Source organism: Oncorhynchus tshawytscha, linkage group LG13, assembly GCF_018296145.1.
Source record: "Oncorhynchus tshawytscha isolate Ot180627B linkage group LG13, Otsh_v2.0, whole genome shotgun sequence".
Taxonomy (NCBI): Eukaryota; Metazoa; Chordata; class Actinopteri; order Salmoniformes; family Salmonidae; genus Oncorhynchus; species Oncorhynchus tshawytscha.
The window spans coordinates 16,059,233-16,085,434 of NC_056441.1; the positions used below are offsets into that span (position 1 = coordinate 16,059,233).

Here is a 26,202-nt window from a genome sequence, read left to right on the forward strand (position 1 = left end):
AATTTTCCACTTCTTGTTGCATCTCCTAGCGTAGCCACGGCAGCGTCGGGGTAGGCTATATTCATTAACCTTCCAGAAGGCAGAAAAACAACAGAGCTTTTAATTACCAAACCAGATACACCACGTCACTGATAAATAGTGTAATTGCTCCTTTTAAATATGAACATTTACATATGTGCATACATAATCAACCACAATGATCTTACTCCCTGCCGACTACCAACAATTAGAACGGAATTTACTTTCTCTCTGTTTGTGCCCAAGATATGTGCGCCGCATTTCAAATCAGTCCTAATGTGCTAATTTGGCATACCTACAGAAGGCAAAATTAAGGTTGTTTAAATCAATTAGGGAAATGTGAATCACGTACAAATGTCTCCTCTTCTCACCTCTGGGCTTGGAGCCTTCTAGGTAATGGTCCCAATCACAAACACACTCCCCTCCTCTCCGACTCCCCCTCCACCCCTCCGAAACCAATATCTGTCATCTCCATAGGGGTGCTTACACGGTCACCTTCATAGGGGCTAAGGTTACTGTCATTGATTCTGATGGTTATATGTGACAATATTATTTTTTAGGTCATTTTGTTTTTTAGTAAAAGTGATGTCTTTTTACCTCTTCCAAAATATATAAATTTTTTAAATGTCCAATGAAATGTACTTTCAGTAAATAAAATAACTTATAGTTGAGAACAGCTTTAAGAATTCCTCCTTCACTTCAATAAGAATATCCTAGCTATAACTGTCCACGTTGTTTTGTACTTCCGCAGTCACAAATCAAACCTGGGGGTTGGAAATAGAGCTGTCAATCAAATCAGAGGGAACGTTACGTACCGTAGGTGGCTGCTCCTTTGCCTGTCTTGTCGAACAGCAGGAAGGCAACCACGTAGAGAGCATCTGGGGCACAGAGGACCGACTCAAAGGCCACAAACTCCTGGAAGGAGATCAACCTGATGGAAAGAGAGAGAGAAAGAGAGAGAAAGACAGACAGACAGACAGAGGCAGACAGACAGACAGACAGACAGACAGACAGACAGACAGACAGACAGACAGACAGACAGACAGACAGACAGACAGACAGACAGGCAGGCAGGCAGACAGACAGACAGACAGGAAGGAAGGTGAATGTTAGGATATCCTAAAGGTCTACAGATAATGTCCTGTTCCACAATGAAAAAGCAGAGGACTATCAGTAAAACAAGCAAAAAATGGATACAAACGTAGTAGTTTGTACTTGTTCATACTTGACACATTTTACAGCACGTGTAGTGTTATCATTAAGAAGAGAACTAGTTCCAATGTTTAACACTGGGCTTTACTGGGTGACAAAACCATACCACAGAACAGCCTATCAATATATGTCCATCTTAATTCAAGTAGGCCACTTCTCAGCTGAGTGAAATGTCCTAAATCCGTTGAGTATGACTGTAGGAAAATGAAAACATTAAACAAGGTTTTGAAAGAACTCTGTTCTTCAGTATAGTGTGCCAGTCTGAGTTGGCTGCTATAACGTTGACGGGCAACTTTACACATGTAAAAAGGATTAAATATGATGTTTTACATTTCCCCCTCTGCCATTATAAACAGGTGTACAAGCACAAACGGATATCCTTTCACTATATTTCAGCACAAAAATATAAATTTGTGCACAAGCCCAACAATGTATTAGGAGGGGTGAATTCTCTCTCGCTCTCTATCTCTCTATCTTTTTCTTTCTTTTTCTCTCTCTCTCTCTCTCTCTCTCCCTCTCTCTCTCTCTCTCTCTCTCTCTCTCTCTCTCTCTCTCTCTCTCTCTCTCGATGTGTAGGCTACAGAATGTATGTGTCATTAATACCATTGTACTACACTTCTCTCTAATATGCCCACATCATCTATAACAAAGGGAGAATACACCAACTGATCCATGGGAGCCCTGGGGACCCCGGCGCAATCTAGTCTTAATTCATGCTTGGTTCAAAGTTGCCTCAAGTCCATTATGAATTTCACAAATGGATACTATAATTACGCAGGGTCAGTCCTAATGAGCAGTCCCCTGAGCATGCATCTGCAATCTATTTCAATTTCCAGGGGAGCGATGATTACATTTTTCTGGCTACTCTAATTAATTTTGTTACTGATGAAATTCAAAGATGGATTCATTTGGAATTTGTAGGCTTGTAGGCTTGTAGGCAGCTCTGCCTGCCTTACAGTGTAGAAAAAACTGCCGTGTTGAAAAGTCAAGAGTAATTGTTATATTAACTAAGCGAGCTGACAGTTTTAGAACAGGGGCCTGTTGGTAGGGAGTGGGTGGAGGGATACAAAAGCGTGCTGCTGAGTCCATGCATCGGCTGTTAGAGGAAAGCTAACATATTTACAGCTCTCGCGGCTGGAAGCATATTGAACGTTGAAAAGGAACATTTTCTGAAACATAACAATTACCAATTTGGAAGGTAATTTCATGAGTTACTGTTTGACAATAATACAGACGAGTGCAGGGGAGAAAACAGATACTGTCTAAAATGCCTCAAATAAGACGAGGAAGTACAGTATGCATATCAGTTTACATTAATTTATGTTGTTAGCATTTCAGTATTTTTCTAGACATGGATTATGAGCATTTTACTGAAACTTACACTGCTGTTGATTATCAGGGGTATTCAGATGACATTGGGAGAAGGAGATGTGAGTGTTCAGGGGGTATATCACACACACACAAACACACACACACACACACACAGTGGTGATTGTGCCAGGGATGAGGCTTATGATGGTTGATTAGCATTGCTATGACTACTACAAAACAATTACCCCCCAAAAAGAGAGGGCATCACTTCGCAATGCAGACCAAACCGAGACTCCAATAATCAAATCAACCAACAGTATCTACCAACCATCAACTTATATGGCACGGGACCAGGTTTTTTCTAGGTATGTCCATGATCTGGGTAAACAGTGCACAAACATATGCATTTACGAACATGAGACTATGTTTCTGGGAAATGTAAGACGTACACAGTTAATGCTATACCACATGTACGGGATTGTTATTCACTTTAAATCTTAGTCTGAGAGTCAGAGGTCAACAAAGGTTGAAAGTGTCCCTCTGTACGAAGTCAATGTGGAGGTAGACATCCTTGATGTCTTTGTTTGAGGGTGTCTATGAAAGTCTAGACTTTACTGTCATCTTCAGCAGCTAGCGAGGGTCTAGAACACTGTTTACAGCATAAACATTTGGGCGGATTAGGCTGGAGCGACAGCTTTTATCCCTGCTAGTAAAAGGAAAGACGATCCCTTCAATAAACCCCCTGTCCCTGCTATTGTCACTGACAGCCTTCCACCCAGAGGTGACTGCTGGCTAGCTGACTGACTGCTGGCTAGCTGTCCGGCTGGTGGGCTGGATGCTTTGGGTTCTTCCAAGCAGACCACACCAAAATGCACATGGCTGGCTGGGAGGACTGCTATTTTCCCAGCATGCTCTCTTTACAAAGTTTTAACCCCAGAGACTAACCTCAGAGGGTTTGAAGAGGTTTCCATCGGAAAAAAAGAGAGAAAGAGAAAAAGAAGTGTGTATGTGAGAGAGAGAGAAAGAGAGAGAGAGGGGGGGAGAAAGAGAGACACAGAGAGAGAGAGGGAGAGAGAGAGAGAGAGAGAGAGAGAGAAGAGAGAGAGAGAGAGAGAGAGAGAGGAGAGAGAAGAGAGAGAGAGAGAGAGAGGAGAGAAAGAGAGAGAGAGAGAGAGAGAGAGGAGAGAGAGAGAGAGAGAGAGAGAGAAAGAGAGAGAGAGAGAGAGAGGAGGGAGGAAACATCTCTGACACATCTTTGAGACAGAAGTAGGGATGTCTACATGTACTGAATGAGTAATTTGCAGACATAGAGAGGGAGTGTATCTATCTCAGCCAGCCAAGTCTGGGGAGGGTGAATAACAAGAGAGAAAAGTGATTTCCAGGCAGAGAGACTGTGATGGCTGTCAGTGAGTGTATCACCTGATTTACACAGTCACAGAGGGAGGCAAAGAAATGCATTACACTGTTTACGTACATCCAAACCCCCTCGACTCACAAAAACGATTACCCCTCCCTGACTCATCTCTGTGAAATGGAATCCTACCTGGGGTAAAAACAGAGGCAGACGCATTGGCAAGAAAAAAATGTATGCAGTATGCATATCCTGAAAAAGACTCTAATTTTAACTAGAGGGAGTATATCATAATATGATTGTGTAAGTGGCTTGTTTCCTTACTTTCTTTTTTGTCAGGGAGGTCACTCAACAGGTTCTCGCCAATACTTGAAAAACAATGTGTTCCTGTTTTCCGTGAACATAAAAGGGGGTGATGTTGACACGCGTAGCCATTGTCTGTTCTCTCTTCCGCACTAGGCATAATCATCCATCTCATTGTCTAGTGAAATCAGAATGTCTTCAACAAAAAAAAACGAGCTAAAACAAAATACAGGACGACTAACCTACGATGCCAACTGTAAACAAAATGGACGCATTCAAACAAAGGTTTCTGATTTCGTGGCTTTGATCAAACCATCAAAGCAGACATTTCTGCTTCCTTATCATTTGGTATCCCCTACCCACCACCCGACCACACCAAATTAAGTTTAGATACAGAGACCAAGCCATGGTTTCCTAATAGATTTATCCCTTAATAGCAGTTTTGCTGCCGCCATTTATCTGGCTCGCAAAGCCGCACAATGCAGGAGCGCTGAATGGCATGGGCAATTACAGTGCATGTGTGCAGCCAGCCTCCACTCCATTTTAAAGCAGGCTTTCATAATGTGAGCAACATGACCGCATGCACTCTGCTCTTTGCCGGAGCCCAGGTGGTTGCCATGGCAACACACTTTTTCTTTTTGACTTACCCTAACATATTATTGCCCGTCATTATGTATCATTAAAAACATACATATTAATGCAAAACACAGGGGTGATTGGGGTTAAGGGGAGAGGGGGAAAGATGAGATGAATTAGGGTACAACAACCAACAGGAGGAACAGAACAACACCTGACAAAGGGCCTTTGAGGATTTCTAAGAGTTTATTTTTGAAACATAATAAATCAAATAAATAAGTGGTAAATAATTCATCATGAGCTAAAAAAATATATAATATTTTGGTTGCATCCTGTGCATTAGAAAATAAGGGCTAGGCCCTATCTATAACTCTAGCAGTACTCCAGGCCCTATCTATAACCCTGGCAGGACTCCATGCCCTATCTATAACTCTAGCAGTACTCCTGGCCATATCTATAACTCTAGCAGTACTCCTGGCCCTATCTATAACTCTAGCAGTACTCCTGGCCATATCTATAACTCTAGCAATACTCCAGGCCCTATCTATAACTCTAGCAGTACTCCTGGCCATATCTATAACTCTAGCAATACTCCAGGCCCTATCTATAACTCTAGCAGTACTCCCGGCCATATCTATAACTCTAGCAGTACTCCAGGCCCTATCTATAACTCTAGCAGTACTCCAGGCCCTATCTATAACCCTAGCAGTACTCCTTCCCATATATATACCTCTAGCAGTACTCCTTGCCATATCTATAACTCTAGCAGTCCTCCAGGCCCTATCTATAACTCTAGCAGTACTCCTTGCCATATCTATAACTCTAGCAGTACTCCAGGCCCTATCTATAACTCTAGCAGTACTCCAGGCCCTATCTATAACCCTAGCAGTACTCCTTGCCATATCTATAACTCTAGCAGTACTCCAGGCCCTATCTATAACTCTAGCAGTACTCCTTGCCATATCTATAACTCTAGCAGTACTCCAGGCCCTATCTATTACTCTAGCAGTACTCCTTGCCATATCTATAACTCTAGCAGTACTCCAGGCCCTATCTATAACTCTAGCAGTACTCCTGGCCATATCTATAACTCTAGCAGTACTCCAGGCCCTATCTATAACTCTAGCAGTGCTCCAGGCAATATCTGTAACCATATCTGTAATCCAGGCCCTTGGTATAACTCTAGCAGTACTCCAGGCCCTTGGTATAACTCTAGCAGTACTCCAGGCCCTATCTATAACCCTATCTGTAATCCAGGCCCTTGGTATAACCCTAGCAGTACTCCAGGTTTTTGTTGTAACCAACCTTTAGCTAGGCATAAAGCCTGGGGTTTTTCCTGGTCAGGGCCTGTATTCACAAAGCTTTGTGAGATGGTTAAAAGGCCAAACTGATCCTAGATCAGCACATATTCTCTGATACGCTTTGTGATACGAGCCCTGGTCGTCTGTCCATCATACCCACCCATCTTTCTTCTGGTCCACCACCCCAGCCAGCAGTGAGGTGGCCTCGTCAGACAGCCTGATGTCAGTGTGTGCATAGAGAAACCGGGCCACAAAGTCCTCTGGAGACATGAAGGCCTCATTGTTCTTCTGGATGCTGGCATACTGCAACAGCAAACACGCACACACAGACAGACAGACAGACAGACAGACAGACAGACAGACAGACAGACAGACAGACAGACAGACAGACAGACAGACAGACAGAGACAGACAGACAGACAGACAGACAGACAGACAGACAGACAGACAGACAGACAGACAGACAGACAGACAGACAGACAGACAGACAGACAGACAGACAGACAGACAGACAGACAGACAGACAGAGACAGACAGCATAATTGATTTGTTAATAAGTGATCTATTGGTCAAGAAAGACACTGACGCTGACTGTTTCAATCCTTTGGGCAGACACCTAACTTGCGATCATTCACACATAACTCAAGACTTTAATAGGCATAAATCATGCAATGATGTCAATGGTAGAAATTCAAGCTGGGTGCAGGGATCTCAAGTTAGGATTCAGACCTCAATGGAGAAAACCAGAAATGTGCTATTGACTCTTGTTTTTGTGACTTGAACCAGAAGAAGCCTACAAATTAATGCAATATTAGTAGTGGCTTTCCAGTACACGAAGTTGGCTTGTATCCAGTGAGCTAAGGAAATGTTGTTGATCCATAGGCAAATTGATTGTTACACAACTGACCTTTATGAAAATAGCTTTCAGCTCAGTAGGGTCAGCCCTCTTTTGTCCCTGGAGAAAGAAATTACATACACATTATCATCACATAATCAACAACCAAGCTCTGTGGTAATAACCTGAAATGAATACACTTCTTTAATTTACAATTCTGTTGAAGCACTCATTAAAGCCCTCTTGGGTGGCTTCACCTGCACACCATCTTATCTGTTTTTTATCTGCACTGTTATTTTTAATCCCAGGCCCCTGTCCCCGCAGGAGGCCTTTTCTCTTTTGGTAGGCCATCATTGTAGATAAGAATTTATTCTTAACTGAGTTAAATAAAGGTTCAATAAATAAAAATAAACTTTGTAACTTGTCTTTTTTGTGCGAATAAATAAAAATACAAAATAAAATGGATAGGCCTATGGGCATAGGCTACTAGGATAATGTTATGTCTTGTTACAGTAAGATGTTTTCCCCACTTTGCAATAAAAGTAAGACACACTAATCTTGTACTTATAATAACATCCCCCTGTTAAACTGTTAATAATTACTGTAGGGAAAAAAAGAAAAAAAATTATTAGGATATGCAGCATTATTGAGACCTTTGATATTTATGACTCAATGAATTCCTGAATGTCTTCATTTTAGTTTTATGCTTTTCAACTTTATTGTGCTCTTTTTGTTTATACCTTTCATAGTAGACATACAGGGGCTTGTGAAAGTATTCACCCCCCTTCACATTTTTCCTGTTTGTTGACTTACACGCTGGAATTAAAATAGATTTTTGGGGGTTTTGTATCATTTTATTTACACAACATGCCTACCACTTTGAAGATGCAAAATATGTTTTATTGTGAAACAAACAAGAAATAAGACAAAAAAATGAAAAACTTGAGCGTGCATAACTATACACCCACCATACCCTCTGAATACGCCCAGTACAGCAATGTCTTCAGCAAAATCAAGGCCTCCACTCTGCCACCACATCGCCCAGGGGACTGTGCTACTGACTTACTCCCTGGAGGGTCCCCATCGAAGGGCCGAGTTTACCCCCTATCTATCCCGGAAAATGAGGCAATGGAGAACTACATTGATGAAACACTCAAACGGTTTCATTCGTCCTTCTTCCCCGGCTGAGTCCAGCTTCTTCTTCTTGGAAAAAAGGACAGTGGTCTCCAATCATGTATTGATTAGCGTTCTCTGAATGATGTCAAGAACCGTCTTCCTCTGATCCCAGCAACCCTTGAACAAGTGGACCGCGCCAACATCTAAACAAAACTCGACCTGCAAAGTGCATATAACCTTGTCCGTATACGTGAAGGCGACGAATGGAAGACGGCCTTTATCACCGCACGAGGGCACTACGAATACCTGGTCATGCCCTATGGCCTTACTAACGCCCCCGCCGTCTTCCAATCCTTTATGAACAAGGTTTTCCAGGATATGATCAACAGCTTTCTCATCGTCTACATTGATGACATCCTGATTTACTCCCTAAAGGAACACATACAGCATGTGCAAAAGGTACTTTAACAGCTCCTTGACCATAACCTTTATGTGAAGACTGAAAAGAGCACCTTCCATGTAAACTTCCTCGGGTTCGTACTGACACCTGGAGGGGTCAGCATGTATGAGAACAAAGTCCCAGCCGTCAGTAACTGGCCCAAACCCACCACCGCTAAGGAACTCCAATGTTTCATTGGGTTCTCCAACTACTATCGCCGGTTCAACTTCAGTTCCACTGCCGCTCCCATCACTGCCCTTACCAGCCAAAAAGAGCCGGACCATTCAATGGACTGATACAGCCCTGAATATTTCCAACAACTTGAAATGTCGCTACAGCTCAGCTCCTGTCCTTCTCCAACCTGATCCGACCCTTCCTTTCACCCTGGAGGTGCTTCTGAAGTAGGAGTAGGAGCCATACTCTTTCAGCGGGTGGGAACACCTCCAAAATCACATCCCTGTGCCTTCTTCTCCCGGAAGTTATCCTCCGCTGAGAGGAATTACAATGTGGGGAACAGAACTCCTCGCCATCAAGCTGGCCCTCGAGGAGTGGCGCCACTGGTTGGAGGGCGCACAACATCCTTTTCTCTTCCTAACAGATCATTGTAATCTGGAATATATCAGAGGGGCCAAGAGGTTAAACTCCGGACAAGCCTGCTGCGCTCCTCTTCACACACTTTCATGTTACTTACATCCCTGGAAATAAACGTAAAAGCTGATGCTCTCTCCTGCCAGTTTGACCTTTCCGACCAGTAAGTCCGGTCCTACACCCATTCTTCATTCCTCTTGCATTATGGGGCCGGTACAGTGGGAGGTTCACTCTGCCATACAAGAAGCCCTCACCTCAGACACAGCTCCTCCTGAGACACCAGCTGGGAGGAGTTACGTACCAGCAGCTGTTAGGCCCCAACTGATGCAATGGTGTCACACGTCCTTTGGGTCAGGACATCCGGGCATTACACAAACCACTAAATTCAAACCACTAAATTCCCATAAGTTCTGGTGGTCCTCACTGGCATCTGACGTAAGGGATTACATGCTCTCCTGTCCATTCTGTGCCCAAACCAAAAGCCCTCGTTATCTCCCTTCCAGTAAGCTTCAACCTTTGCCAATCCCTCACAGACCCTGGTCCCACATAGCTGTTGACTTCATCACAGACCTTCCTGAATCCTCTGGTAACACCACCATCCTTGTCATAGTAGACCGTTTTTCAAAAATGTGTCATCTGGTTCCTCTTCCTCATTTACCTAACACTATGGAATTGGCTGAGTGTATGTTCCAGCAGGTGTTCTGTCTTATGGGATTCCGGAGGACATCATCTCTGACCGTGGGCCCCAGTTTGTCACCTGGGTGTGGCGAGCCTTCTGTGACCCGACCAGGGGTCGCCCTCAGCCTCTCCTCCGGGTACCGTCCCCAGACCAACTGGCAGACGGAACGCCTGAACCAAGAAATAGGGAAGTACCTCCGCCAACAATATTCTGCCTTTCCACACGACTGGAGTCGGTATATGGCCTGGGCCGAATACGCTCAGAACTCACTCACGCATTCATCCCTCCGCCTTACTCTGTTTCAGTGTGTACTTGGTTACCAACCCCCCATGTTTCCCTGGGAGGTGGAGCCTGGTACTGTCCCAGCTGTCAACGACTAGTTTCGGCGTAGTGAGCGGGTATGGGAGACCGCTCACCGACATCTGCAGGAGGCCTCTAATACCCAGAAACGCTTTGTCGACAGACGCAGCCTACCTACGCCACTCTTTCACCCCGGACAATGTGTGTGGTTCTCTACCAGAGACATCTGCCACCCCTGCAAACAGTTCTGTCCTTGTTTCATTGGTTCCTTCAAGATAACACTATCACGTACCACCTCCAGTTACCCCGTCAGTATAAAATCTCCTCGTCCTTTCATGTCTCTGTTAAAACCGGTCACCTACAGTCCTCTTCATCCTCTTCATCCTCCAGTCTCAACCCGCAGTGCACCAACACCGTTGGACGTCGGAGGGGAACCCCCCATCAGGCCATCCTTGATTCCAAATACCTGAGAGGTCGCATCCACTATCTAGTGGACTGGGAAGGTTATGGGCCAGAAGACCGGTCCCGGGTCCCCAACCAGGACATCATCAACCCAGAGATAATTCAGGCATTCCACAGTGATGGTCCCGCTCCCCGACCTCTGGGTCGACCCACCCCCCTGAACAGACCCACTGGACACAGCCTCGACGCAGAACATCGGGTCAGTCCACAACCTTGTCGAACCAGCCTGACCTCGCCCCTGAGGTATGCGGCCGCCTCTGCTCCCCCGCCCACTCCACCCTCCGGTGCCGTTGGGTCATCAGGAGTATTCATTACAGGCACATCTAGCCACTGGGATTATTGCCCTTTCTTCAAGGCAAAACTGCTCCAGCTCCTTCAAGTTGGATGGGTTCCGCTGGTGTACAGCAATCTTTAAGTCATACCACAGATTCTCAATTGGATTGAGGTCTGGGCTTTGACTAGGCCATTCCTAGACATTTAAATGTTTCCCCTTTTAAACCACTCAAGTGTTGCTTTAGCAGTATGCTTAGGGTCATTGTCTGCTGGAAGGTGAACCTCCATCTCAGTCTCAAATCTCTGGAAGACTGAAACAAGTTTCCCTCAAGAATATCTCTGTATTTAGCACAATTCATCATTCCTTCAATTCTGACCAGGTTCCCAGTCCCTGCCTCTGAAAAACATCCCCACGGCATGATCTGCCACCACCATGCTTCACTGTGATGGTATTCTCAGGGTGATGAGAGGTGTTGGGTTTATGCCAGACAGTGTTTTCATTGATGGCCAAAAAGCTACATTTTTGTCTCATCTGACCAGAGTGCGTTCTTCAATATGTTTGGGGAGTCTCCCACATGCCTTTTGGTGAACACCAAATGTGTTTGCTTATTTATTTTTTTAAGAATTGGCTTTTTTTATGACCACTCTTCCGTAAATCCCAGCTCTGTGGAGTGTACAGATTAAAGTGGTCCTATGAAAATCCAAACCCGCTGTGGATCTTTGCAGCGCCTTCAGTGATCTCAGCGATCACTGCCTCATTGCCTTCATCCATAATGAGTCTGCTGTCAAACGACCACCCCTCATCACTGTCAAACGCTCCCTGAAACACTTCTGCGAGCAGGCCTTTCTAATCAACCTGGCCTGGGTATCCATGAAGGATATTGACCTCATCCCGTCAGTAGAGGATGCCTGGTTATTCTTTAAAAGTGGTTTCCTCACCATCTTAAATAAGCAGGCCACATTCTAAAAATGTAGAACCAGGAACAGATATAGCCCTTGGTTCACTCCAGACCTGACTGCCCTTGACCAGCACAAAAACATCCTGTGGCGTACTGCATTAGCATCGAATAGCCCCCGCGATATGCAACTTTTCAGGGAAGCTAGGAACCAATATACACAGGCAATTAGGAAAGCAAAGGCTAGCTTTTTTAAACAGAAATTTGCATCCTCTAGCACAAACTCCAAAATGTTCTGGGACACTGTAAAGTCCATGGATAATAAGAGCACCTCCTCCCATCTGCCCACTGCTCTGAGGCTAGGAAACAATGTCACCGCCAATAAATCCACCATAACTTAGAATTTCAATAAGCATTTTTCTACGGATGGTCATGCTTTCCACCTGACTACCCCTACCCCGTCAACAGCCCTGCACCCCCCATAGCAACTTGCCCAAGCCTTCCCCATTTCTCCTTCACCCAAATCCAGATAGCTGATGTTCTGAAAGAGTTGCAAAATCTGGACCCCTACAAATCAGCTGGGCTAGACCGCTCTTTCTAAAATTGTCCGCCGCAATTGTTGCAACCCCCTATTACTAGCCTGTTCAACCTCTCTTTCATATCATCTGAGATCCCCAAAGATTGGAAAGCTGCCACGGTCATCCCCCCCCTCTTCAAAGGGGGAGACACTCTAGACCCAAACTGTTACAGACCTATATCGATCCTACCCTTCCTTTCTAAGGTCTTCGAAAGGCAAGTTAACAAACAGATCACCGACCATTTCGAATCCCACCATACCTTCTCCGCTATGCAATCTGGCTTCCGAGCTGGTCATGGGTGCACCTCAGCCATGCTCAAAGTCCTAAACGATATCCTAACCGCCATCGACAAGAGACAATACTGTGCAACTGTATTCATCTTCCTGGACAAGGCTTTCGACTCTGTCAGACAGGTTTCTCAAATGACTGCCTCGCCTGAATCACCAACTTCTCAGACAGAGTTCAGTGAGTCAAATCGGATCTCTGGCCGACTCTTTTCTCTGTAAACATCAATGATGTCGCTCTTGCTGCTGGTGATTCTCTGATCCACCTCTACGCAGATGACACCATTCTGTATACTTCTGGCACTTCTTTGGACACTGTGTTAACTAACCTCCAGACGAGTTTCAATGGCATACAACTTAAATGCAAGTAAAACAAAATGCATGCTCTTCAACCGATCGCTGCCCTCCCGTCCAGCATCACTACTCTGGACGGTTCTGACATAGAATATATGGACAACTACAAATACCTAGATGTCTGGTTAGATTGTAAACTCTCCTTCCAGACTCACATTAAGCATCTCCAATCCAAAAATAAATTTAGAATTGGCTTCCTATTTTGCAACAAAGCATCCTTCACTCATGCTGCCAAACATACCCTCGTAAAACTGACTATCCTACCGATCTTGGACTTCAGCGATGTCATTTACAAAATAGCCTCCAACACTCTACTCAACAAACTGGATGCAGTCTATCACAGTGCCATCCGTTTTGTCACCAAAGCCCCATATACTACCCACCACTGTGGCCTGTATGCTCTCGTTGGCTGGCCCTCGCTTCATATTCGTCGCCAACCCCACTGGCTCCAGGTCATCTATGTCTTTGCTAGGTAACGCCCCGCCTTATCTCAGTTCACTGGTCACCATAGCAACACCCACCTGCAGCACGCGCTCCAGCAGGTGTATTTCACTGGTCACCCCCAAAGCCAACTCTTCCTTTGGCCGCTTTTCCTTCCAGTTCTCTGCTGCCAATGACTGGAACGAATTGCAAAATGAGTCTCTGCAAGCCTTTCTAATCAACCTGGCCTGGGTATCCTGGAAGGATATTGACCTCATCCCGTCAGTAGAGGATGCCTGGTTATTCTTTAAAAGTGGTTTCAGCCATGAGTCTCTGCTGTTTTAACTGTTGGAGTAAAGGGTTTGTTGGGTTGAGTGAATGTGACATGAGGGGGGGCCATGGTGACTGCCAGCCCTCCCTGGAAGCTCAGTGTGCCCCCATTTAGGTCTAACTGGCAGCCTGTGCTAAGAAAAGTCCAACCCCAGGATACAAGGGTCCTGCAAAGCCGCCACCCACACAGGATGACGCACAGACCTGCCCCCTACTGTCAGAGTCATTATTCCCTTCCCTTTCATGGCTGCCAGCTCACCTGTGACTGTGCGGAGCTGCACAGTTGTAGGCTCACATTGTGAGTCCAACCTGGCACAATATCTGGCCTCACCAGGGTTACTGTGGACCCAGTGTCCACCAGGGCAGAGCAGGGCACCCCCTCCACAGTGACAGGGACATGACAAAAGTCCCCAACACAGGTCTGGCCCACCACAACAACAGGCTCCATCCGCTTGCCCTCGTCTGCTTCTGGGGGAAGTGGAGCCTTGCTTCCCCGTCTGTGCCGGTGGGCTCCTCCTGAAGAAGATGGTGGTTGGGATAGGAAACGAGGGGTCCGCAATACCCGGTCTATGCGGACCCCGAGCCGTTTCCCTGAGCTCTGGGGGACATGGGGGATATGCGCAGCTCTGTAGGAGAGAGCGCCTGTATGAACTGGTCCCGTGCTAGCTCGCTCTGCACGGAGGGGGGCATGTGTGCATATGCCAGCCGAGAGAGGCTCCCAATGTCACTAGCTAGCACCCGTAGAGGCTCTCCAGGCTGCCTGCGTCTATTACTCAGTTCGGAGCGCAGTGGCCCGGGCTGTACCCACTGTCCGTAGCGCCTCTTCGGTGCTCCCACTAAAGCACCATAATCACATCTGTCCTCGGGAATAATCATTATCAAACAGGCCAGAGCATCATCAGTGAGGCATAAAGCCAACTGCAGTGCCCTATCTTCATCCGACCACCCCATCAAATGAGCTAACAGTTCAAACTGAGCATGAAAAGCTTCCCAATCCGCCTTACCGGAATACTTCAGGGTCTTAACAGGTACGGACGCAGCCGGGAACCGGGCACCGCCATGTTTGTTTACATCCTGAACCCCAGATTCCTCGTCCCGCCGCATCGATGTCACCCCTTCAGTCCGCCCACCAGAATCCGTGCGAAGCACAGTCGACGAAGGACTCATGCACGCTTCAGCCGCCATCACTCTAACGTCCTCCCTCAAGCGACCTCTGGGCTCCGACGCCCTGGCGATCTCCTCAGCCAGATCCTCCGACGTCCATGCACGCGCACCTCCTTGGACATAATCGTCCCCTACCTTCACTTCACTTTCAGATTCCCTCTAAGCATTTTCAACCCCCGTTCTCACCTACGGTAGCTAGCCACAGAAGTCAGCTACCTAGCTGGCTAACTTTTATCAATGTTTTTACTTCTGACACCAATATAATGACCTGACTAGATCATAAAGGAACAATTGTCAGACAGAGGATTGAGTTTACGAATTGACAGTTAATTAACCCAACTTTACACAGGCTACTGTTTGGCCGTAGCCCACGCCAAATAAATGAAAGATACCACACAAGCCAATCGTGACCTTCTCTTGTGAAGCCCAGACATAAGAGAGAGAACAAAGGCTAAACCTGGTCTTAACTTCCAATGCTCCATCCCCCTGCCCAACCACCCTCCACGCCACTCCGCCAACCACCAGGATGCCCGTCATCAGAACATTCCAGGCATTCCCGTGATTGGCAGATAGCAGGTTGATTGGCATGTCGTTCCCCGCGAACACTGGTAAGTACAACACAACCCACTAATAGCCTAACACATAACACACCACTGTCTGTGCAGGTCGCTACATTATGCACACACCACTTTTCCGTTTTTTATTTTAAAGCATTTTTTTTTCTTTTTTTCACTTCACCAATCTGGACTATTTTGTGTATGTCCGTTACATGAAATCCAAATAAAAATCTATTTAAATTACAGGTTGTAATGCAACAAAATAGGAAAAACGTCAAGGGGGATGAATACTTTTGCAAGGCACTATAAGTCTCAATGACGATGTGCAAATGTCAAATCAAATCAAATCAAATCAAATTTTATTTGTCACATACACATGGTTAGCAGATGTTAATGCGAGTGTAGCGAAATGCTTGTGCTTCTAGTTCCGACAATGCAGTAATAACGAACAAGTAATCTAACTAACAATTCCAAAAAAAAAAACTACTGTCTTATACACAGTGTAAGGGGATAAAGAATATGTACAAAAGGATATATGAATGAGTGATGGTACAGAGCAGCATAGGCAAGATACAGTAGATGATATCGAGTACAGTATATACATATGAGATGAGTATGTAAACCAAGTGGCATAGTTAAAGTGGCTAGTGATACATGTATTACATAAGGATGCAGTCGATGATATAGAGTACAGTATCTACGTATGCATATGAGATGAATAATGTAGGGTAAGTAACATTATATAAGGTAGCATTGTTTAAAGTGGCTAGTGATATATTTACATCATTTCCCATCAATTCCCATGATTAAAGTGGCTGGAGTAGAGTCAGTGTCATTGACAGTGTGTTGGCAGTAGCCACTCAATGTTAGTGGTGGCTGTTTAACAGTCTGATGGCCTTGAGATAGAAGCTGTTTTTCAGTCTCTCGGTCCCGGCTTTGATGCACCTGTACTGACCTCGCCTTCTGGATGACAGCGGGGTGAACAGGCAGTGGCTCGGGTGGTTGATGTCCTTGATGATCTTTATGGCCTTCCTGTAACATCGGGTGGTGTAGGTGTCCTGGAGGGCAGGTAGTTTGCCCCCGGTGATGCGTTGTGCAGACCTCACTACCCTCTGGAGAGCCTTATGGTTGAGGGCGGTGCAGTTGCCATACCAGGCGGTGATACAGCCCGCCAGGATGCTCTCGATTGTGCATCTGTAGAAGTTTGTGAGTGCTTTTGGTGACAAGCCGAATTTCTTCAGCCTCCTGAGGTTGAAGAGGCGCTGCTGCGCCTTCCTCACGATGCTGTCTGTGTGAGTGGACCAATTCAGTTTGTCTGTGATGTGTATGCCGAGGAACTTAAAACTTGCTACCCTCTCCACTACTGTTCCATCGATGTGGATGGGGGGGTGTTCCCTCTGCTGTGTCCTGAAGTCCACAATCATCTCCTTAGTTTTGTTGACGTTGAGTGTGAGGTTATTTTCCTGACACCACACTCCGAGGGCCCTCACCTCCTCCCTGTAGGCGGTCTCGTCGTTGTTGGTAATCAAGCCTACCACTGTTGTGTCGTCCGCAAACTTGATGATTGAGTTGGAGGCGTGCGTGGCCACGCAGTCGTGGGTGAACAGGGAGTACAGGAGAGGGCTCATAACGCACCCTTGTGGGGCCCCAGTGTTGAGGATCAGCGGGGAGGAGATGTTGTTGCCTACCCTCACCACCTGGGGGCGGCCCGTCAGGAAGTCCAGTACCCAGTTGCACAGGGCGGGGTCGAGACCCAGGGTCTCGAGCTTGATGACGAGCTTGGAGGGTACTATGGTGTTGAATGCCGAGCTGTAGTCGATGAACAGCATTCTCACATAGGTATTCCTCTTGTCCAGATGGGTTAGGGCAGTGTGCAGTGTGGTTGAGATTGCATCGTCTGTGGACCTATTTGGGCGGTAAGCAAATTGGAGTGGGTCAAGGGTGTCAGGTAGGGTGGAGGTGATATGGTCCTTGACTAGTCTCTCAAAGCACTTCATGATGACGGATGTGAGTGCTACGGGCGGTAGTCGTTTAGCTCAGTTACCTTAGCTTTCTTGGGAACAGGAACAATGGTGGCCCTCTTGAAGCATGTGGGAACAGCAGACTGGTATAGGGATTGGTTGAATATGTCCGTAAACACACCGGCCAGCTGGTCTGCGCATGCTCTGAGGGCGCGGCTGGGGATGCCGTCTGGGCCTGCAGCCTTGCGAGGGTTAACACGTTTAAATGTCTTACTCACTTCGGCTGCAGTGAAGGAGAGACCGCATGTTTTCGTTGCAGGCCGTGTCAGTGGCACTGTATTGTCCTCAAAGCGGGCAAAAAAGTTATTTAGTCTGCCTGGGAGCAAGACATCCTGGTCCGTGACTGGGCTGGGTTTCTTCCTGTAGTCCGTGATTGACTGTAGACCCTGCCACATGCCTCTTGTGTCTGAGCCGTTGAATTGAGATTCTACTTTGTCTCTGTATTGGCGCTTAGCTTGTTTGATAGCCTTGCGGAGGGAATAGCTGCACCTGTATCATTTGACAATGTTAAGATTCAACAGGTCAATATTGCTGTCTTTATATGGAATTATTATATGAAACGGGGCTGTACATAATAATAGGGGATTCAGCTGTGAGTTTATAAGTTATTACATTTTGGGGGGAGGGAAACTTTCTTCATTCAAAAACATGGCTCGAGGCAGAAGATGGCACTAGACACAGGGCACAGAAAATTTGCAGCTAAAGTCTGGGTGCTGAGGAGGAGTTGGTTTCACTGTTTGTGAAGGTACATTGACTCTGTCCACTGCTGAAATGGCCTCTTCCTGCGGAGATATATTGGTTAAGGAGATGGACAAACGTGCGTCTGGCCAGGTGTTCGAGGTGATCCTAGGAGCTCCAGCTCCAGACGCCAAGGGAGAGTTCCCCCTTTCTCCCCCCAAGAAGAAGGACCTGTCCCTGGAGGAGATCCAGAGGAAACTAGAGGCTGCAGAGGAGAGGAGGAGGTCCCATGAAGCGGAGGTTCTGAAACACCTCGCTGAGAAGCGTGAGAAGGAGGTGCAAAGGAAAGCCATGGAGGAGAACAACAACTTCAGCAAGATAGCGGAGAAGCTTAACCAGAAGATGGAGGCTAACAAAGAAAACGAGGCCCTTCAGGCAGCCATGAGTGAGAAGTTCAAGGAGAAGGACAAGAAACTGGAAGAGGTGCGTGCTAAGAAGGAAACCAAAGAGGGCGGTGCCGAGACATCAAAAAACTGAACAGTTCAGTCTATGGGGGAATTGTATACTATAGGGTTTTTTACGTATCCAAAGATGGATTTATATTTAGTTGATGGCCAGTATTTTTGTTCCTTGCCACCCACTTTATGAAGAAAAATAAGTTCTCCCCGTTTGTGAATTTAGCTTCTCTGCTATAAGTGTACTTGCTATAGTTTTACATGTGGATATTGGTCTCCTTGTTGCTTCTACTCCACGGATGTCTAAATGTTACTAGCCTTCAAATCCTCAATTCCTTTCAAATGGCATTGGAGGATAGGATCCAAGGTAATATCCTTATACCACCAATGAAGCTTTGAGAGATGAACGAAAAGAGGAAGCAAGGATTTGACCTCTAGTAACTGTTTCATACACAGCCCATGTCTTTGGATATGTAGCTTTTGTAATGGCAGCTTCTGACCTAATGAAAAATAGCTGTGTATGTAGTTGTCCTTTAAGGAAGCATGTGCTGTGCATAGGCCCTCGACATGATCTCTCTATTCCATAGTGCCGCTTTGGAACAGTGTCCCCGTGTATCTCACACCTGACTGTTCATAGCACTTATTGATCACTGTTTGTGAACATATTGATTGGTTTCACCTTTTCTCACAGCATCAGGTGTCGTATTGCAGCTTTTGTTGTTCAGAGATCTGCTAGTCTTGTTCTTTAAAAAACTAGGGCTGATATGGCATCCTGATCCTATTACACTACCCAAAAGTAGTGCACTATATTGAATAGGGTGCCATTTCAGACACACCTTAAATCTAATCTTTGTGCCACTGTAGATTTTAGGCGTTTGTAATGTGGAGTTTTGTCTCAAAGCACATGACTTAGTGCTGTTGTAGGGCAATAAAGTAACTTTGCCAGACTTTGAATCATATAGGATGTTACTGGAAGTGGGTCTACACATGGAATACAAAAGAGGAATACACTTTGGATTCTTAATAGATGTTACTAGTTGACTTAACTGTTGTACTAAAAAATACAATTGTTAAACGCCATTCATTTATTTAAAAAAATAAATTTAAAAAACATTTAAAGACACGGGGCACGTGCCTAATCTACGTTGTAGAATTTGATCACGTGAATTAATAACTGGCCCCAGTGGAGCGAGCAACAACAGAAGCCTTATATTACTGTAGTGTATGTGTACGGGGAGAAGCTCATGTAGCATTATGCTAACCAAGGTTACTAGGCTACAGCCGGCTTTAAATCAATGACATGCTAATCAGCCGGCCACACGGGACGTGGGGAAAGGGAGGAACAGAGACCACTGGTTTCACTGACAGGTTGGTCTGATAACCGGCTTCCGCATAGTGCATCACAGGGAAAAGATGCATCCCATTACAACCTTGACTTCTGCAAGTAGCCCCGTCCTCCTACACTGTAAAGCCCAATGTCATTGCCACTGGCTAATGTTAACCTCGAACATCCTCTTAGCAGGCTAACTAGTAGCTAGCTGACTAGCCATCTATCAATAGATGGGGGGGGGGGCAGTATATGAGAAAGTCGTTCCTGCGTTCGAAGGTGTCGTTATCTATTCCGACATTGTCTAGTTCACCTACTGACCAAAACTGTATGTTTTTCCTCGAAAAGGTGAGCTTACCTTTGCAGCCATAGCAAGATTACTGTCAACCAACCAAGCCCACTGACCAAGCAAACCCGGTAATTTCCTTTTGCGTGACGACGTTCCCATGGAAATCACGCGCGGTTGTCTAACGGTGCAGTGAATAGAGGAGATCAAGGCAGCTAAAGTGTTCACGTGGTATGGAGCGGTAGAGAGGTAGGCAGTGGCAGGCATCGTTATGTAACCATCCATATTACATGAATACGCTGTTACTACACAGGTATTAGAGTAAGGTGTTGGCAATCATTCCTTATTTCAAAGTTCTCTATCTTTCTTATGAAGCTTATCATCATCATAAGATCTCTGTATCCTCTCAGTACACCTATACTAGGATATGACTGACATTGGCTCTGTGCCTACACAACCTATGACGCATTTAGTTAAACATGATCTGATACTATTCATTTTGGTAATAGGCTTATGTACCTTTCCTGGCTGCCATTGAGTGAAGAATGTAAAAATCTTGTTCCATCCATATCTATGTACAGTGCCTTCAGAAAGTATTCACACCCTTAAGTTTTTCCACACTTTGTTGTGTTACAGCCTGAATTTAAAATGTATTAAATTGAGATTGTGTGTCACGGGCCTACACACAATACCCAATCATGTCAAAGTGAAATTGTTTTTAGAAATTATTACAAATAAATAAAACATTAAAATATTAAATGTCTTGAGTCAACTCCTTTGTTATGGATAGCCTAAATAAGTTCAGGAAGAAAAAAGGTGCTTAACAAGTCACATAATAAATTGCATGGACTCTGCGTGCAATAATAGTGTTCAACATGATATTTAAAAGACTACCTCATCTGTACCCCATACAATTATCTGTAAGGTCCCTCAATCGAGCACTAAATTTCAAACACAGATTCAACCACATAGACCAGGGTCTTCCAATGCCTCGCAAAGAAGGGTACCTATTGGTAGGTAGCTAAAAAATCAAAAAGCAGACATTGAATATCTCTTTGAGCAAGGTGAAGTTATTAATTACACTTTGGATGATGTCTCAATACACCCAGTCACTACAAAGTTACAGGTGTCTTTCCTAACTAAGTTCCCAGAGAGGAAGGAAACTGTGCAGGGATTTCACCATGAGGCCAATGGTGGCTTTAAAACAGTTACAGAGTTTAATGGCTGTGATATAATAAAACTGTAGATGGATCAACAACATTGTAGTTACTCCACATTACTCACCTAAATAACAGAGTAAAAACAAGGAAGCCTGTAAGGAATACAAATATTCCAAAACATGCATCCTGTTTGCAATTAGGCACTAAAGTATGAATACTTCCTGAAGGCACTGTTGTAATGGTCTTTTGTATTTCTCCAGTGAGTAGAGCAGTTCTTCAATTATTTTCAACATCAGACGTATAGCTTCTGAGAAAGAACCTGTCCTATAGATCTAAGGCAGAAAAGGGGCATTTATGGAAGAGAGCATACAAGGTTTCTCCTTCTCTTCCCCACAGTAAATGGTTTCGCTACTTTATTTCCAGCCATTCCATCCCTCCATCTATGCTTTGTGTCGGGAAGAGAGAAAGAGAGAGGGAGAGAGAGAATTACATGACTACAAAAGCAAAGGTTAACATTACTCATAGCATAAAAACAATTTAAAAGGGAGCAAAAGGGCCCTAATGGCACATGGTCTTCAAAGAAAATGCATTTTGCGCTTAAAATAATTCATAGCTTTTTGCCAGTGGTTTTTCGGATTCCCGATCACCAGCATGAACCCCTGTATTTTTCTCAGCAGGCTGTCTGCTCCTCTCAAAATGGCCTTCGCCAGGGCATAGCCCACATCCCTCCCAAATATTGATGGCACACAGTTTATCGTTTATTGGAAAAATGGCTGTGAGTAACGTTTTATGAGCTAATGCAATCTCATAACCTGTATTAAATTTGGTTGTAGGACAATATTTGAGAAGATTTAAACATGAATGATTTGGTCCTTTGACACGGCATTATCTATCTCTGTCAGTCTTGTATTAAATGACTTATTTGTGACATTTACTGTAGGTAGAACACAGAGGTGTGTTATAGCCGGTTGCTGTTATGATTTGCAGCATTTGTGAGCTATGAGACTGCGTTGTTTTGCGCACAGGCCTACATCCACTATTTGTTCATGTAAAAATAATTGATCTATAATCGAATTGTGAGGGATTTTACATGAGAAATAGGCATTTGAGAAACACAATGTTACTAAATCATTAAATTCCCTGGTCTGGTTTCTCTGTTTTATTTTTAGGAACAGAATTGCATGACAAAAACAAATCCAAAAGCCCGACTGGTCTTCGTCCAAGGTCCCATGAGTGATTGAATAATGGGGATAAACTCTGGAACCTCTGAAACCTCCTGACCTGGGGGGGTCACCTCTCCCGGCCTCTCAGTCCCAGAGAAACCACGCATCCTGACGGAATGAGCGATGAGTGATGGACGACAATCTTCTAATTTTAACCATCTAAACACAGCGTTTCAAAAATAGACCCAGAGTTATAAACAAATGATTATACCACTTTGGGTCTCTCCACCGACTACACAGTCCCTATTAACGGTCAATAACTGTGGACCCTAGAGGTCAAAGGGGGTTAAAGACTTTCGATTAAAAGTAACAGAGTAAAGGAGATGTGTTCTTGAAAAGTTGTGTTTTGGGTTTGAAATGCTGACAGGTTAGTGGCGGCCTCTCAAATAGCGCTGTAAATGACCAGTTTGGGCTTACTTATTGCCGTCGTCTGTCAGTCACTCAAATGTATTTTTATTTATCTTTAAGTGTATTCACATAGTTCTGCTTGTATAAGTCACTTGTTGAAGACTTTATTCTCCTATTGTCTCTCCCTTGTGTTTTTTTCTCTGGTAGGATGTGCCTTTCAATTGCATTTTTAGGATGAAAGATATCATGGAAGATCAGAGGGGAGTGTGGTGGATGTGGTCATGTGGACGTTGTTGACCTGAAGGAAAGGGTCACCTTTTGGCAGCAGCTTCACAGTTTTCCATTAATGAAGTTATAGAACCATTTTTGGTACACCTGAACAGCCTCTGGATATAAATATAAATCATCACATTAACATAATCTCTACTAGTCAGAGCTATGCTTACATAGCCTAACTCGTATTTAAAAAATACCCCAACATTTTTTGTTAAAGGCCCAGCACAGTCAAAAGATTTTTCCTGTGTTTTACATATACTTTCCCACTTTGAAGTTGGAATAACACTGTGAAATTGTGAAAATTAGAATGCCCCTTTAGTGTAAGAGCTGTTTGAAAAGACCGCCTGAAATTTCAGCCTGTTTTGGTGGGATGAAGTTTTGGACTGCCTGGTGACATCACCAAGAGGTAAAGTAGTTAATAAACCAATAAGAAACAGAGATTTCCAAACCTCTGCCAATAACAGCTAGATTTCGGGTTCCCTCTTGCCAGTCAAGCCACTCCCAGACAGTCCTAGCAAAATTATTTTGCTAAGAAAAAATTGCTCTCTGCTAAGAAGCTATTTTTCTTCTTTTGGGCAATTTTAATTGTAAACAATCACAGTGAGATACTTAATTGTTACCCAGAAATGATTTGATATTGAGATAAAAACAGCTGCATTGGACCTTTAAAGAGAATATTCAAGTCCAGATGAATTTGTCTAAGGCCTAGCCTACTATGACAGAGAAAAAGTTTTTAAAACCCTCTGTAAGCCAAGGCCTTACCAGTTCCAGTTGTGTTAGCTATGTAACACGCAATGCAAACATCAAGTGTCTGCAAACTGCTAAGCCTTGCATTGTACAACAACAAACCCTGCAAATCAACAGCATGCAAAAATAGGTTTTATATAACTTTGTTGTACCAAACCACAATACAAACAAGCTGCCAGATAGTGTGGATGGGAGGACTGAGAGAAATAAATGTGCTTTGCATTAAAATAAGAATATGATTATAATAGCCATTTGAAGGCAATTTATGAAATTACTTATTTTATAATGGTTATAAAATGTTATTTACAGTATCTATAAATCTAAAACCACATTTAAGATGAGTACAGGATCTACATTTTGGGGCAACAGTGGTTAGTGGTTAGAGTGTTGGGCCAGTAACCAAAAGGTTGCTGGATCGAATCCCCGAGCTGACAAGGTAAAAATATGTTGTTCTGCTCCTGAACAAGGCAGTTAACCCACTGTTCCCTGGTAGGCCGTCATTGTAAATAAGAATTTGTTCTTAACTTACTTGCCTAGTTAAATAAAGGTTCAAACAAAAAAAATAATCTCAAAACATTCATTGATTTGTGTAATACTTTGGTCTCCCAAAGTATAAGTACACATCTTTCTGCCTAGCAACCAACAATGTATCTCTCCATCTGTATCCATATCTATCCAATCAGGGGGATGTCAAACATAATGCAGGAATATCATCTGTAACATGCAGTGCTTTATGTGTAATAGACCATGACAAGCGCTTTCTTGTTTACTCTGAAATAATTCTGTGTTAGAATAACATCAACAACTTACTTAACCAATCAAACTCACTCTGGTTCCATTCAAAGACCAGACTGATAAATAGTTCTGACGTTAGACATGGGATGGAAGATCGAATAGGAACGTTTACACTTACAGATGTCTGGCTCATAGAGATTTGTTGCTAAGACCTGACCCCAGAGCAGATTAAAGGAGCTTTTTAAAGACTATAAGAGGGAGATGATAAAGTTAATTGACCTACATCGCTGGGGATTTGATTCTTGCATTATGGATTCACTATACCTTTATTTATTTTGTTTTCTACTCATTCCATACTCCACTAACTACACACAGACACTCAGGCATACACACACACACTTGCAGACTCAGTCCTCCCCTTGCCCTCATCACCACCGTCCACCCACTCCTTCTTCTCCAAACCTCAATGAGACTGCTGGCTTCTGGATGAATCTGTTTAACATCTTTCAGTTCAGATAAAGAGCTGCACTAAACATGTTCAGGGGCATCTGGGATGGGCTGGAATTGGTCCTCTGGAGGGTTGGGCGGATGCTCCCGCCTGGGCGGTTTGAGAAGGTCCAGGCGGGCAGTGGGGCTTGAGCCCCTCTACAAAACAACAAGGCCCCACACTCAAGCCTGCAACCTGAGAGGACATTGGTCCCCCTCCTAGGCCTGGCTAAATGAACCCAGATGCTGCCTACAAACACAGGGTTGAGGCATTCTGGTTAGAGAGGGATGGAGGGAGCAGGAGAATTAGACAGGAGGAGAGGGGTCGGGGGGCTTTCTCTCCCCTCAGTTTAAGTAGTTGTCTCTCAGATTTCTGGTTTTTCTCATAATTGCTGATCACAGGGGCTGCCAAGGAGCATTGTGGGGAATTATCAAAGTGGAGTTTGTCTTTGAACCAAACGAGTACACCAGCAAATCTTTAAGTATTTTCCATTTCCTGAGGAGTTGCCACCTGGCTGTTAGAGTGAAATGGGTGCGGAATGTGTGTGTGCGTGTCCATGCGAGTTTGCGGCCAGCACAGTGATTACATCTTGGATTTAAGGGGATTAAACCAGGGAAAGGAGATATTGATCTGCAATCACAATTGATTGAGGAGGATGTCTATGACCAGGGTTGATTAGGGACAGGGCTGGTTCAACTCGAGGTGTCATAACAGGCCCAGTTATTCAGGAAAGTTTAACCGCGTTCTGCCACCTTTCAGATCCAAGCTGCTTTTCTTCAACCTAGAACCTAGCACTTCAATATAGCCTATTTGTCATTTAACGTTTAAAATGTATTACCTTTTATGTGTGGCATAAACACAACTAGTCACATTGTTTTAATCTGATTAGGCTACTTCAAAAGTCTCCTGTAGGCTACCTGCGCACGTTCATCAACTCCACTCTAATATAATTCCAGCATCCAAACTGCGCAATAGCCATTCGATTAATGGAGGCGGAACGCATGTTAAGCTTTCCTGAATAACTGGGCCTGCCTGGAGCATATGCCTATGTGAATACGCTATATAGATGGCTTGGGAGAATGATGATCGGCAACGGACAGGGCAACAGTATC

General features: G+C 44.6%; 2 protein-coding genes across 2 annotated transcripts in view; one reads left to right on the top strand and one right to left on the bottom strand.

Annotated features, from left to right (window-relative positions):
* Positions 1–20,309, bottom strand: part of LOC112237667 (calcium-binding mitochondrial carrier protein Aralar2) — a 91,793-nt gene extending 71,484 nt beyond the window's left edge. Inside the window, exons 1-4 of the mRNA XM_042295238.1 lie at positions 20,187–20,309; positions 6,980–7,027; positions 6,233–6,375; positions 834–949 (exon numbers count right to left, since the gene is read on the bottom strand). Of these exons, the coding sequence (XP_042151172.1) occupies positions 834–949; positions 6,233–6,375; positions 6,980–7,027; positions 20,187–20,276 (397 nt within the window). The 5' untranslated portion in view covers positions 20,277–20,309. The remainder of the gene's footprint in view (positions 1–833; positions 950–6,232; positions 6,376–6,979; positions 7,028–20,186) is intronic.
* On the top strand, positions 18,070–18,681 carry LOC112264356 (stathmin-like). The gene has a single exon (XM_042295239.1). It carries the CDS (start codon positions 18,140–18,142, stop codon positions 18,581–18,583), a length of 444 nt encoding a protein of 147 aa, XP_042151173.1. The 5' UTR covers positions 18,070–18,139; the 3' UTR covers positions 18,584–18,681.
* Positions 20,310–26,202: the final 5,893 nt, after the last annotated feature.

Coding starts and splice junctions, on each gene's coding strand:
- LOC112264356 (XM_042295239.1), top strand. CDS start 18,140: ATGGCCTCTTCCTGCGGAGATATATTGGTTAAGGAGATGGACAAACGT.